The 15920-nt window shown below is 43.0% G+C and overlaps 1 protein-coding gene across 2 annotated transcripts in view; it reads right to left on the reverse strand.

Annotated features, from left to right (window-relative positions):
* The window catches only part of RGS6 (regulator of G protein signaling 6), a 293004-nt gene that overhangs the window by 49637 nt on the left and 227447 nt on the right, over positions 1-15920 (reverse strand). For both annotated transcript variants that reach the window (XM_052782295.1, XM_052782294.1), the window contains exons 8-14: positions 15236-15312; positions 12087-12168; positions 10919-10993; positions 9742-9840; positions 8618-8679; positions 4044-4154; positions 691-816 (exon numbers count right to left, since the gene is read on the reverse strand). In XM_052782295.1, the coding sequence (XP_052638255.1) occupies positions 691-816; positions 4044-4154; positions 8618-8679; positions 9742-9840; positions 10919-10993; positions 12087-12168; positions 15236-15312 (632 nt within the window). The remainder of the gene's footprint in view (positions 1-690; positions 817-4043; positions 4155-8617; positions 8680-9741; positions 9841-10918; positions 10994-12086; positions 12169-15235; positions 15313-15920) is intronic.

Here is a 15920-nt window from a genome sequence, read left to right on the forward strand (position 1 = left end):
AGGAAAGGTTTTGTCTTCACCTAGCGTTTGTTCACAAAAAAACGGCAAGTTATTACTGCTGCCTATTCCTGCTGTAGTTGAAGTAGCAGAATTGTGCACAACAGATTTATAGACTCTCAGTCTGATGTAGGATCACGTGGGTGTCTACATAATGTTTCATAATAGAAGTTTTATTTTCTTCACAAGATGAGAAGCCAGGTACTCAGAATCCCCACACAAAGAGAGTGCTATTAAGGCAAGAGTCAAGCTCTTGAATAGTTAGGAGGTGCCAGAATGAAAAGTAGCTCTTGCAAACCTGATTTGGCGAGTGCCAGTACTGCAACAGTTTTTAGCCACGTGATCACCACGCTGTTTCCCTCACATGACCTGTGCCACAAATACACATGTAAATTCTATATATTGTTAGGGGGCTTAATAGCGATATGCCATGTCTCATCACATTATTACAACTTTGCAAGCCTTTGCATATGATACTTGAAAACACTGGCTCTGCTAAACACTGTTCCTGAGATTACTTACATAGTTACAGCATAGGCATCCGTAGCACAGCTATGAGCCAAATGCTGCCATTCTCAACTTTATTCAAATGGTCGTTTTTAGCAGTTCAAGACAGACCAAGCATTGCATTTCACCTATGCAAGAGAGCAGGATTAGCCCCAATCATTTAGATCAAGTCAAAAAAGGTTTCACCTGAGGTTTTCTGAACTGAATTCTGATTCCAGGAAACGAAGGAACTGGTCCCGTCCTACTGGGTCTTTCAGCACCTCATCCATGGAGAAACCCCATCTTTTCACACGCTGCTGACTAGGTTCTTTGCTGTTTGGAGAGAGAAGGGAAAAAACAGATGGAATGTGCATTTCTGCCTGCTGTCTGAGCAGCTGCTACTGTTTCTGCTAAGCAGCAAAGGGAGGAAGATTATCAGACGAGGAGATGGTGGGTTTTTTCCTCAAGATTTTGCGGAAATACAAGTTAGCAAATAACATACAAAAAGAAGCTATAAAGACCAGGGTCATCATTAAAGCAACCATACTATCCAGGTGCTACGCACACAGCAAAATGAGAGACACAGTGAATGATATGATTTTCAGTGTAATTTCTGGTATGTTTCACATAAAGAACAGCATACCATACTTGTATGATTATTCATTACACACTTCTTGTATATCTCCTCAAACGTACCTTGGGATTTCTTATAAGTCAAGGCAGAAATTTACCAGCAGTGTTCCCTGGGCCACTGGTGAGCTCCAGAGCATCTCCTTGTGTCCCACACAGTGCTGGCTGGTCACTTGGAACTGGCTTCAGATTTTCAGTTCCACATTTGCATTAAAAAAGCAGTTTCACTAAGAAGCAGTGCAGACAAGATTTCTAAAAATGATTACTGGTTTGTGGTCTTTTATGTTTCAGTGCCTCTGATTTTTGGATGCCTAAGTCTTGCAAGACTAAAAAGCATCTCCCTCCTCCCCTCCATGATAATCAGACTCTTATTTTGTGTCTCAGCTGGGACACTGAGATGCAGAGGCACCCAAAATCACTAACAACCTTTCTCCTAAATTATCTAATACAACCCCACTTACATAAGCTGTTGTTTGAATTGCCAGACATGTTGCAGAGATGCCTATGGGGAGAGGCAGTGCCTGGGATCACAACGAGGATCCTACGAGACAGTCCGCATCAGACCGTAATCTGGGCTCACAAAGTGTTTGAAAGCTTCTGGTGTGATGGCGTCATACTATGAGACAACCATTAAAATACAGCTCAGCTGCTCACATTTGTGACAGTAGAGCCATTGTTAACAGTACATATCTATTAAACTACATGTCTTGTCATGTCCACAGTGATTCCTAATCCTGGAGCCTTAGGGGACAGTGGCGATCTGTGCTGAAGACAAATAAGCCAAAGGGGTAAATAAAATGTCCACTTTGATTTCCTCTTGGTGTAAAGACTAAGCAAAATTGATGGGCATGTCCTCACTTGAAGTGCAGAGCACTCGGGATGGCTCCTCCTGCACTCACCCAGGAGCCAGCAGTGCTGCGGACAAGGGCACAGATGCCAGCCTGGACACGGGGACATGAAAACCATGTTTGTGCAGAGCTATGCCCGAGCTAAGCTCGGGGAATTTCCTGCTGAATCCAGAGATCTGTAGCGGCTCTCCCTGCTGCTGCACAATGTTCTAGCACGAATGAAAAGGCCAAAGCGCTGCCTAAAACTGAAGACTTTCTGTGGCATTTCCTGAGTGCCGTGAAGGATGAACTGTAGTGGCACAGGGCTGTCCATACTCAGCAGCTGGCCTTACCATTAGAAGTGAGAGGCTCTTTGTTTTCCTGAGCAAGGGCTCTGCTCTCCTAACTGAGGAAAAGGCTTTGCAGGCAACACAAGGGCTACCACAGCTCTCGGGGATCATTTAATTATTCATGCAAGTTGCAACTAGATGCAGATGCAGTGAGTTCTCTTACAATCAAGAATAAAATGGAAATACAGAGCTGTTTGTTCTTCCATCTCCCAACAATACAACTTTCTCTTTTTCATCAGCAGGAGAATTGCCTTCCTTAACTCTGAAATCATAGCAGAAGCCAAGCATTTATTTTAAATTCCTATAAAGGCCATGACATCAGGTTAATTGTATTCTTCAGGGACACAGACATTTTTCCAGGATTTGCAGCTACCTCAACAGATGCAGAAATAATGGATGCCTGGATTACTTTGTGGGTGGGGGTTCCCCCAGAGAAGTATTTTGCAGGGGCTGTGTCTGGTTCTAGCCCTTCTAGGGAAGATGGAGAAAAGAAGAGAAACTGACTAAAAAGGAAATCCGGAAAATTAAAATTATGTGAAGAGGAGCAGAGATTTGGGAACGAATGGATTTCTGTGACTACTGGAGAAACAGGTGAAAACATCTTTCACATCCCACGCCACATGATTTTTAAACAGGGAAATAACTTGCCCTTTTCCTGGAACATTGATTCACTATGAATTGGCTTTCTTAGGCTGGTAGCATCTTAAACTTTACATTATTATTCAAGAACAGACAGGATTAGATTTGGCATTCTCTTTTCAAAGATTTGCTAAAGTGAATTCCCAGTTCAGATTTGGTGCTGAACAGCAGCAGCTAAACACTAGGAGAAGCTGCTGAGCACTTGCAGTAGCTGGCCACAGGATGTGAGCGAGCAGTGAAGTTGATATGTGGCATGGTGATTCCATTCAAACCTGCTGCAATAGCTGCTAGGCGTAGAGGCAGGCAGGACAATTCTAGCCCCACTATGAGGGCTGTGGATAGACTGTGATGACAAGAGATGTAGACACTGGCCAGACTTCCCTTGCACCAGCATCACAAGGGCAAAAGATTATCTAAATTGCAGTGCTGTGCCTTTTTTTTTTTTTCTTTGTGGACAAACTCTCTGAAGTGCAAGGCATTGGAGGTCCTACAGTCATTCCTCTTCCTTTTCATCTGTTAGACACCGTAACAGAGACAAGCCAGTTTATTCACTAACAGGTGAGGCCCAAACTCACTTTGTTGATCTATTATAATTCTGACCTGCCAAAGTCTCACACATTATGTGTGACCTACACTCTTCTGGCTCCTGTGCCAAACCCACCTCCATGCAGCGGGAACGGCCACTGCCCTATAACCAATCCTATTCTGCCAGCAGCATCTTTCACGGGATCCCAGGACAGGAGCAGGGCTGGAGCACTGCAGCTCGGGGAGGACCAGAGAGCAAGCTCTCAAGGGTCAAAGGAGATGTGCTGGAACAAGTACCTCTTAGCAGTATCCTGTATCTATGGACTCTTAGATCTGATTCTATGCATGTCCTTGACAGGCATGAGAACATCCATTACCTGACTTACAGATTACCACACATCAAGTCATATGGAAGTGGAAGGGCTGAGTAATTCGCAGAAGTGCTAAAGCATAAACTCCTGTTTAAACTTTAGCTATATACTTGTAAAGTTACAGACATCCAACTTCCTATCCAAACAGGACAGTGGGAAGAGCATACAAACAAAATGGCAAGACAACTCCAACATTATGTAAAACTACCAATTCTTACCTCATTTCAATGTCCCACAACGCTGTGTCATCACTTATCCAGGGATTGGAAGGCTCAGCGGGAGTTATAAAGGGGTCATATTCCACATACTGCTCTGTGTAGGCTATTAAACTGACAGATATAAAAAAAGAAAAAAAAAAAGGAAGAAAGAAAAAAAAAAGAATCAGGGCCTGAATGTTCAGTCACCTGTCAGAGAGGTACAGCTTTTCTTTTTTTCTTTTTTTTTTTTATGTGTGTGTGCTGCTTTTTATTTTTGTAGTGATTAGTCAGTTTCTCAGCAACCACAGGAGTCCTTTTTCCCAGGGATGGTGCATGCAAGGATTTCTCTGCAAGCACCCACCAGCTTACTGCAGTATTTTCCTCAAGCTCATCTCTGTTGAGATGCCCACAAAATGCCCGATGAGGCAACAACTGGATTGCTATGGTAGGACTTCCCCCAGAGAGCCAGGGGATGACTACGAAGCACGTGTCCTCCTCTTCATTTGTTGCACGTTGCTACTGCCTCTTGCCCTTTTGGTTTTTGCAGACTTCTGCACCTACTTAACTTTATGTGTTATGAGTAACTCATCTAAATAGGGTCATGTGCTGTAGCTAAGAATATACTTAAATCTTTGGAGGATCACAGTCCTGAGCATCAAAGCTTCAGGCTATAGATCATTGTTTTGTTACATTCGTATACCACTTACGTCTAATAGCACTATTGTAAAATACTTCAACAGTAGCTTATAATAATTAACTTAGAATGTAGTAAATTATATGCATGTTGGAAAAACACCTGGCCTTTATACTGGCTTGCTTCATGACGAGTCAGATAAGACATATAGCCTCTAATCCTCACTAGGATGACATTCAAAAGAGCTTCCTGGCAAAAGGACTCCATCTGCTCGCATAAGTGATTCAGGAATTCCACTGGGGTTGGGGCTAGGGGCGCGTTTTTACAAAAGAAAGACAGCATATATGAAATAAATCAAAAGAAATTTGTCCTAGTCTATATTGGAAATACTCTAAGGCACTTTTTAATTTTTTTGCCTAGGTCTGCCAAGTAATTAACTAAGTTAATTGAGTCTCATCACACTGAACAACTAATCTACTTGCACTGTGATTGTCCATGCTAAACTTTACCTCTGGTCTTCCACATTTCAGAAAGGCAGGAGAATGAAAAGACCCTGTGAAACAAAGGGTCACAAAAGGCAGAAAGTTTGCCTGACCTGCTCTACAGTAATTATTTCTTTTTGTTTGTCCTAGCTCTTATCATGAGGCATTAAAATCATACACTTTTGTAACCACAGCAGGTTCCCATTGCCCCTCAGGGCACTCAGGGCTGTCTCATCTCATTTCATTAATTACATTTCATGACTGCTGTGGGTCAAGGGTTGGAGGAAGGGAGCAGCGTCCAATTTCAGAGAGCAGCAGCAATCCCTGAGACATCAATGAGAGAAAGGGTTGGTTAAAAAAAACCCAACAAAAAGGATCAATCAGGAGATACCTGCTGTGAAACTTGAATTGCTCCTAATAAAATAATAAGAAGGCATCAGAGGTGCTAGTACAAGTACTAGCAAAAATAAAAGGGGAAAAAACTAAATTAAATGAAACAAGAGGGAATTGCTAAGCACGTTTTGCTGATTCAGTATAATGACAGCAGCGGAATTGTTGCCTCATTGTCTAAAGGAGGCTACAGGCAGGGGACTCCTAAGGGAAAGCATTTCTGTCAAAATGCAAACCTGGATTTCTGGCCTTTCAGGTGATGCACTGTAATTCTGGTAGAAGAGGTGGTGGGAAGAGTTCACTGTAGGGTGCAGAGCTTGCCTTGAGAACCCAACTGCCTCGCAATCAGGGAGCCCTGCTGAGCCTTCACAGTAACTCTGAGGAGCTGAGAGGATAGCACAGATTTTCATCTAGGGAGCTGGGATTGCTTCTGCTAGGAAGATGCTCCGGTTTTCCCCAGCCATTTCTGTGATGCCACGTGTAGTGGGATTGCACCAACACTGCACGATGCAGTCAGGGAAAACAGTAGGTAGAATATATTGATAGTTTTTCTCAACAGTTCTCAAATCTCATTGCCAAATCCTAAACCTGACAGTGTGCAGGTCCCAACTGGGGGGAAAGGATGTGGAAGAAAGGAGAAGAAAACTGTTTCCAAGGTGCCTGGAGCAGCTGACGGATGCCTGCTCCCACAGTTGGTGCAGATCTACTCTTGGAAGGGCAACAGGGAGGAGGGGGAAGAAAATCATTAGTAGTGGGCACTGGGGATAAGCTTGTGGGAGCTGGGGATAACCTTTTGAGAGCCTTTCCATTCCTCTTCTGCTGGACAAGGGCTATCCCATAGAATAGCATGCATTCATGGAAAATATATGCGGTTGGTCACCACTATTAAAATAATTTATATCTTATTCCTATAACAGATTAGACAGCAGCTTGTTTCCCCCACCACCCCCTGCCTTATTTGCTGATCATTACTTCCCTTGTCCTGCCTGAAATTGCCTTTGTGCTGTACTGAAAAAATGGCAGGTGGTGCCGCTGTCAGGCTTGGCTGTCGAAAGGAGCGTGCCAAGAAGTTGTCTCCTGCAGCCTGATCTGACACACTATCACTTAAACTAGTCTCAAATCAGGGCCCAGCCTGAAAAGTGACTTGCTAATAATGGCACCTCCTTACACAGCAGATTTGTTCCTGGCATTCGTATTCAGTGTTTTACATCGGGCTTTCAGGCCGCACAGGTTTTTATTTCAGGCAATTGTTCAACTCGGGTCATCCACATTAATTCCTCCTCACCTATCCCCACCCCTGTCAAGCCACTGGACTCATCAGCCCCTCTCCTTCCCTCCCCGCCTGCTCTGTGACGCTCCACGTCCAGGCTGCGCATCTCACCACTCTCAGCACCAAGCCCTGGGACCCTCCAGCAACGCTGCCACCCAAAGTCATCACAGAACCCAACACTTCTTCACTTCTTGTGATATAAATACCACAACTATGATTTTAAGTCTTTATAAATTCAAAATGAAACTTTCAAAACAGGAGAAAAGAACTTTTTGATTGTTCTCATTTTATTTACTTTTCTCCTGGTTATCAATTTGCACAGGTTTTGATAGCAACGTTTTCTTAACCAATTTGGGACCAATAAAAAAAAAAAAAAGAAAAGCCCTTTCAAACCTGGAAAATTTTCTGTCCAGTTTTACTGAAAACTAGTAGGGGGTTTTTGGCATTGACAATGTTACATTTATAATGTTCAAGTTTATAAGGAGCTACTGACAACAGGTATGTTATGTGGACAGGATTTGATGTTCACAAGTGAATGAGTTTTACTGAGTCTATCTTATTGAATAAATACCTACCCTAGAAAAAATTCAAGCAAACCAGATCTGCTTGCTTGTAAATTACCAGCCTGGAAATTATTACTGTCTCAGTATATTAAAGTCATTGTAAGTAAATTCAGTACAAAATGACATTTTTTGGTAAAGCACAAATGTATCTTCTTAATAAAAAAAGAACCAGAAAGCCCAAAACCTAAATATGAACGTGCTAATTTCAATTGTACAATACAGTGTATGCAGGATTTCAGGGAGCCTCTGAATATTTTCTATTTAATTGGATAAATTTTCATTTTAATTGTTAAACTTTATGAGCCAGTAGGAACTTACTTTGGGGCTCTCACCGTTTAATTTGCCTAGTTTAGTACACACATGCTAATTACAGGTGCAGGCACTGCAAAGCACATTTCACAGGGTAATCTGGTTTTAATTTGCTTAAATAAAAATTCCTCTATTATTTCTCTACAAGGCACCAGCCTTTATCATGTTCCTCACGTTCAACACAGTTTTGCTCTAAGAGCAATGTTACCGAAGAGCATGCTGATCCCTACATTTTTCTCAGCGATTCCCCTGCAAATGTGCATAACTTACAAGTATCTAAGTAAAGGAGCTGTCATTCTCAATTAAATTTGAGCTTGTTCTTTACCTGTTCATACTTTCCCACCAGAACTAAATATTCTGCAAATCAAATTGTGCCTTCATTTGCCTCTATGAGAAATCCACCTCTTAAAACGCTGCCTTGAGTAGTCCAGGTAGAACCTCAGGGTTTCATATGTGCAAGTGGGAGCAGAAACTGGCCCTACAACCCCAGTATGAACATAGACATGAACACCACATGCGACAAGACACAAACGCAGCTCCTTCCCCAGAACTGTGCCAGACTAACAAGAGAGAAGCACTGAGAGTTCACCCACAAAAGAAAAAAGGGTATTTTCAAATTGAAACAGGAATGACTTTTCTGTAAATAAACTCTACGGTTGTGAGGGGGTGGGAAACAAAAGTACTGCAAGGGTTCGTTCTTTTGTGAGTAATATTCCTTTTGCTTTTACAGTGCGACAGCATCCTCATTTTTCACCTGCTTTTTCTCAGTGGCAGAAGAGAGAGCGTCAGTGGTCAGCAGACAGGCAGCACAGCCGGTCAAGGAGGGGGAAGGATTGATGCACAGAAAGGGGACCAGCCTTTGTGCATTCCTGCCTGCTCTCTGTTTCTGGAAATGCCAAACTGGAGATGAGGAAAGAATGGGAAATCATGCAAACGGGGACACTCACCTTTCTGCTACTTTAGACATCTTTAAACAATGCCTCTCTATCTGCACGTTCAGAAAAGTTATCTGAGGAGAGAGGTGACAAGGACATTAACAATCTAGGAGCTCTAAGCATGCATTGATCATATCCCAACATGCTATTGATTTCTCTTTCCAAATAGCTTGAAAGTAACTCAGAAGGAAATGGGACCCTTCCCTAGGTATTAGAAGCAGCTTATTAACTGCTTCCAACAAGAGTCTCCATTTCCTATAGCAAAGCCCCAGGGGAATCTTCAGAACGCATAATTAAAAGTAGGAAAGGCACATATTTGGGGTCGAGACTATTCAGGCCGCAATGTGATCCCCTTTTTACACCACACTCCTCTCTCCCATTTCTCTGACTGGCATCACAAGACCAATAACCATTTTACAGCACATTTGCACTCTGCTATGAACTAGTTCTTCACAGTACTCTGCAGTCTATGTTGCCTGTGATGGAAATAGCTCAAGAAATCTAGTGTTCAGGTTTAGTTCAGACCACCACCCTAAAACTGGCTGCCTAAGAAACATGTTTAAAGCTGACTTTACTAAAATGCTGACCTAGAGATTCCTGCCTGTACTTCAGTGAGTGCCGCTTGTTGCAGGAAAGTAATTGCAAGGGAGAGCTCCCTGTGCCAGGGCAAGGATGTGTGAGTTGGCTGGCTGTTCCTTGGAGTGATTGTGCAAATAACTTTTTCCCAGTTCCTTAAAAGCTCTGACTGTACAGTCTAACAGTCATGCACCAAACAATGCCTTTCCTCACTGCCCATCCCCAGCCTGCACCCCATTACGCTGGCTTCTTCCCCCCAGCCTTTGTCACTGCCCACTTTTCAGATATCCTCAGTGATCTGGAAATTCATCTGTCTACTAGCCCACAGAGAGAATAAACTAGATTCAAAGGTCAGTATTACCCATAACAGGTATCATCATACAACCACAGTATTCAATTAATATATATATCTTTAAATACTTCCTACTTTACATAAAGCATATGAGGATCAAGGACAGGTAACGCATACAATTGGTTTCTCTGATATCTCCATAACTTTATATGCTTTTTTTTTTCAGCTAACAATTCTCAGAAGAGTTGCCGTATAGCTGTCTACTTACTTGTTTCCGGAAATCCTCTTTTGTAGTTTTGCGTACAGGTTGGGAGGGTACGTGTACGGGGCTTTGGGGCTGAGACTCCTCTGTAACCCCATATACTGACTGTGAGGAACCAATAAACAAACAGAAGAGATTATGGCATTTTTCTGTTACGCAATGAGGAAAAAGCACAGTATGCAGAACAGTAAGGTAACAAGCCAGCAATTTCCTACTGTTTATATCCACACAGGTCAATAATCATTTAGCCTAGAGCAAAATTTACAGATCAGACTGTGCTTGCAGGCGCCTGCACTTGGAAGGTCTGTAGGCACATTAAGAAAAGGGTTTATTTTAAATGTTAAAATGCAGCTGATAATTTTTAGGAGCTCTGAGGGCTGAGCGTGTCAATACTTGCAGGACGAATGCTGGAAATGGTCACTGTGGTGAACCAAGCAGAGAAAGAAAAGACGAGAACCTAATCCTATGCCATTTTCTTCCACTTGGTTTAATCTCTTGTTGTAAAACTGTGCATCGAAGAAAGAGCTTAACCAGGTGCCAGCGGGTCAAGTTCAAATGAACCTCTCGAAATGAAAACCTGCAGATTGACTTGTAGCCATTCATTTTCAGGACAGAGACCTGCACTGAAAGCAATCTCAGTCACCCTTTCATTTAGTGCTTTTCCTTTTTATTTAACATTTGTAAGAGACTTGTGAATAGCTCTGCTACAATTTAGCTTCCAATGGAAGTTCGCGAGTCTGGTGTCACCCCCAAAACCAATATATACACAGAAGAGCTAAAACTTGCTGGAAGTCAAAGGCACCCACATTGCTAATGGTCCAGCCTTTGAAATGATTAAGGTGAGTAAACAGGTCTGAAAAATCTGTGCCCAAATAATTTCTGAAAATGGGACCTAGGTACATTTGCCAATTGCTTTTAATTTTATGGGAGTGCAGAGCCAGCAGACATCTGGGACACAGAGCTCCTTAATGCCCTTCTCAGCTACATCAGTCACCCAGCCTGTACCGCTCTGTTGGCAAAATGGGAATAGTAAATTCACAGATTAGAACAAAACGGAACTGATACTTGCAAAACACTTTTTTTGGTTCCTATTGGGAAACCCTGGTATACTGTAGGTGTCAAGCGTGATTTGCATTTAAAAAACCCCAACAAAACCAAAACCAAACCAGAAACTCAAACTGACCTTTTTCACCTTCTGTGGGTTTTTCATACGACGACACTTTCTAATGTCCATTTCTGTGGTGTTCACACAGCCTGGCTGAAAAGAGATGGTAATCATATTACTCCTCTGTTTACAATCCACATGCTGCCTTACCTTTCTAAAATATACAATTAGATCTTGTCCAAAATTCTTTCCTGAAGTGTGTCCCATAAGTTACGCTTGCTAAACAAGAGACTGCATATACCAAAGTTGGCAACTCAGCATCAAATCCATTTGCTCATAACTTTGGCACCAAAAGGAAATCTCTCAGCTAAGAGCAGAGCTTTTTCTACGAATTCTGAGCCAAAAAGGGTAAGCTGCTTTTCTTTTGTATATGCAATAAATAATCTTCAAAACTTCATGTTTATCTTATATTTCTGTATTGGGTCTGGCTAAGATGGAGTTAATTTTCCCCATAGCAGCCCTCATAGTGCTGTGCTTTGTATTGGTAGCTAGAAAGGAGTTGATAACACACCAGTGCTTTGGCTACTGCTGCGAAGTGCTGGCACAGCATCAAGGCTGTGTCTCCAACACTTCCCCCTCACCAGTAGGCTGGGGGTGGGCAAGATCTTGGGAACGGACATAGCCAGGAGACCTGACTGAAACTGACCAAAGGAACATTCTATAACATATGACGTCTGCTCAGCAATAAAAGCAAGAGAAAGGAGGAGGGGGTGGCATTCGTTATTACGACATTTGTCTTCTGGAGCAACCGCTGTGCATACTGAAGCCCTACTTCCCAGGAAGTGGCTGGACATTGCCTGGTGATGGGAAGTAGAGAATAAATCTTTTGTTTTCCTTTGTTTTTGCTCTATTAAACTGCCTTTATCTTGACCCATGAGGTTTTTTTCCATCTTATTTTTTACCCCCTCATCCTGCTGAGGAGGGGACTGATAGAGCAGCTTGGTGGGTACTTGGCATCCAGCCAAGGTCAACCCACCACAATTTCCAAATCAATACTTCCATGCATGCACAAGCCTAGAATGTCTAAAATAATCTTGTAGACACTTGGCTTGTTTTGAACTGTGAGCAAAATCCATGCGGTGACTTTCAAAGCAATGTCTTTGTGCAATACATGGCGCAGTGTTTACTAGTATTAAAACTTTCCTGTCGAAACTTGGAAAGTCTCATCATTCAAAAAGAGCTTTACCACGGGCCTGTGCACATCCCAGAATGCTCTTTCCTGGCTGTCCAAAATCTTTCTTTCTGTTTTATCCTTTTTCCTGTCAATTCTGAAAACAAAAGCATAAACATATGAGTCAACATACAAGTAACGCTTTCCTCTGTTACACTTCCTAGCTGGAGTTTTAACCCCATGATAAAAAAAATCCGAAATCCACTTTTTGTCCAGAAATGTCACACTCCTGCTTGCAAGGCCATGTGCCATGAACAAAATATCACTGATGTTTGCTCCAATATGTGTCAAAAGAGATCTTCCTATTAAGGGGGAAAATTTATTTTAACATCTGCTTTTTCATCTGGTGAGGAAAACAACCTTTCCTGATACTCTGTTCCCAGACCCTGATTAGGCAGGCTGCGGGAGTTCACGTTTGGCTTTGGCTCCGTCAGGAGGCCCACCAGGACCTCTTTACTCCAGGTGAAGCTCTTGGCTAGTGCTGGACAGAGGTCCACATCAGGACGTCCTGTTGCACCCCGGTGCCCCAGAAGCACCGCTGGTATGACCAGAGATTGCGAAAGGGCAGCTATTCCCAGGTGGTTCCAGCAGAAATAGCACAGGCAGCACTTGGGGCCACCCTCCTTAGGGCTCTGCTTGCCTGCCCCGGTGTTGGCAGAGCAAGGGGTGACAGCACAGGCGACTGGAGCCAAGCTTGCTGCGTGGCCCCGTGCAAGCCAGCACTCACCCAAGAGACATGCAACTGTGCCAGCACAACTGCAACTCGATAATTTCAGCCAGTGAATTGACTCGAAGCACAGGGATCAAAGGCCGCCAGAGGTTGTTCAAAGCAACTGTTCCCTTATCTCTCGGCAGCATTGAGCAATGCACGTCTGATGCTTCACTCCTGTGCTCAGCTCTACACATGAACACAGCAAAGTCCCCACCGGCTTGCAAGATCTACCTGCAGAGAGACTGGATGAGGCACAGGAAAGGAGGAACCGCTTTTGCCTTCAGAGCACATTTGAAAAGCTGACAGTGTCCCTGTGCTGGGTTCCTGCAATGCTGCCACCCGGGAAAATCAAAGCAGTGAGGAAAAAAACCATGTGAGCTGGGATTTCTGACCATCAGGTTCTCCCCTCTCCTGTTTTTCTTTTGGAGGGGCAGTGATCCTTGGCTAAGCCTGTGCTAGAAAGGCACCAAGGGGATAGAAAACGGGGGACTGAAACTGAAGTTTCTGAACACCCCTCCCCACAAAAAGCTCGAGCCCTCCAAAGTTCAGTATCACCCTCTGAATATCCCCCCTGGAAGGTGAGATGAGAAACCAGCTTTGCACAGGCTCTGTCCCCTCTGCCAGACAGCAGTCACTGCACTGCGCTGAGGAGCAAACGCAGACGCCCAGCCCCAAACCTCTTTTTTCTCAGCAAGCCCTTCGTGCGTGGCCAAAGGGGAAGGTGAAGTCTTCTGCCAACCTCACACCCCACAGCACACACAAACTGGAGGGACTCTTCGGAGGCTCCATGAACTGTCTTCACGGGTGCTTTGTGCTGAACCCAGGTTCTTGGCTCAAATCCCCAAACTTACTGATAACTCAGTATTTCACATTTTAAACTACGAAGACACAACATGATTAGATGCTCTGTGGCTGCAGTTTTTGAGCAATGTAGGTACAGCAATGGAAGTCCTGTGTGCAAATGAAGACGTGGAAGGCAGAGCAGAACTTGATAAGCCGGAGGAATGTTTTCAGGTATTTTTGGTTTGTTTTCCTTTTTAGTTAATTCAGGGCTGTGAATTACACTGTGAATTCCAGCCCTGCCTTGTTGGAAACCTGAAGACTGAACCATCACATGAACTAAGAAGCTGAAACTAGCCAGCAAAAAAGTTGATAGCGGCCAGTACATGCTTACCTTTCAAAGAAAACTGAATGGAGAAAAGATGAATAAGCAACAGTAATCACATCAAGAATCTGATATTTATATTTCTTAGGTAATAATTGTGTGCTGTGGACAGAATGCAGAATTTTGTTTTGACTTAGATTTTTATATTTTTTTCATCTTGGCAATAAACCTTTAAGTAACTGAAATTACAATTGCTATCTTAACTTCTAATTTTCTCTTCCAAACAGAACACTGGTATTCTGGTTGGAAAAAATCCCTTAATTACCTTGTAAATTAAAGGATAATTACCATGTACTTAAATAGAGCATAATTACAATGTTATTAAGCAAAGAATGAATCAAAATTCCAAAGAGTTAATCAAAGATAGAGACATATACCTCAGCCACAACCTCAAGAAATGACGCTCCTTAACTTTTTAGCATCTAATGCTGAAAGTGCAAATTCCTTCTAGTAGTACAGAGTGTCAGTACTGGTGTTCTCATGCGCCACCTTCACCAGCCTTTCCATTTTATAGGTGACAACTACATGCACAAAATGGACATGGAGGGTTTTAGGCACTAGTTTGTAGACACTAGTCTACAAACCCTGGACCATACCCATTTTGCAGCAATAATGAAAACATGCTCAAAACATTGAGAGGCTTCAAACTGTTTTCACAAGGGAGGATGAGGAAAAAAAAAGAAAAGAAGTAGATTTCAATTATGAGCAGAGGATAGGAAAAACCCAAATACTAATTCTGACTAAGTTTCACGTAAGTGGTACTCAATTCTCTACACTAATTTAGTAGCACAAGTCAGACTGCAGAGAGTAGAGGTGCAATGCAGTCACCTGGGGATTGGTATAAATGAGAGAACCAAATCCAGTCTGCTGTAAATACCACCCTTATAATCACTTTGAAGTGGCAGTATTTTTAAACTCAGAAATACTTTACAAGCATAGAGTAACATAGATGACAAAGTTCTGTTATTTCCATTTATACAAAACAAAAATGCTAAAGTAGAAGCAGAATGGGCAAGCGAATTGCCCAAGCTCCCATGGTGAATCCAGGCCTGGGATTTCCTGACCAACACTTCTATGTACAGATAATTAAACCCATCTTTCAGATTCTGTCACAAACCTTCATGACTAGCTATCTATTGTTTCTAGTCTGCCGGTGATTAAAATTCACCAACACCTTCTGAGCTTAGTTGCAGTAAAGACTTCGATAGAGAAGTTTTATCTGTACAGAATCCCCTTCCTTTCACAGCTCTAAATACTGGTGCAGTTCAGTGCTCCAGGATTACTCACTTCACTTGGGCCTCAGCTTGCATGAAGATGAATTCCCACTTTCTTGCAAATGCTCTCTGAAGTCTTGCTAAGTTTTCCTGACAAAAGATGAAAACAGTAAGAACAATTAATCCCTGTAATTGTAACAACTGCTTAAGAGCACAGTTACATGGCGGGTGTTTATTTTATTCCTTTTTTTTTTTTAAGCTGGAAAACTCAAGACACAGAAGTCAGTGTTGGTTTCAGGTGAACTATCTTGCAGGCAAAGCAAGGGCGTAACGCATCCTTTTAGGCTGAAGCCCCATAGCTGCAGCCAAGAGGGCCCTGTCAGGGAGAAGTAATGGAGTGTGATGAAGACAGCCTGAGCTCTACTATAAAATAATGATGGACTCGTTCCCAAAAGATAACACTGGGAAGCTTTGTGAAGCTGACAACTTTCATTTCTGATAGCAGATGGCTGCCACCTGCATGTTCCCCCCTCATCCCCACTTTCCCTTCCTCCCCCCACTGCTCTCTTCAGGCTTTTGCTAAGGTGCAAAGCCTGAGCATCCCTTGCTTTGCTCAGTCCTGGTCATCGCTGAGAGCATTATGCAGCTGCACAGCACTGAAGGCTGGGGATTGCCAGGATGATTCATAAAAGGAAATAGCTTGTTTGTCTGAACAATGAACATCTAACTGCAAAGACTGGGTCCAGATGCAGCCTTGC

This window comes from Harpia harpyja, chromosome 3 (genome assembly GCF_026419915.1).
Source record: "Harpia harpyja isolate bHarHar1 chromosome 3, bHarHar1 primary haplotype, whole genome shotgun sequence".
Lineage (NCBI taxonomy): Eukaryota > Metazoa > Chordata > Aves > Accipitriformes > Accipitridae > Harpia > Harpia harpyja.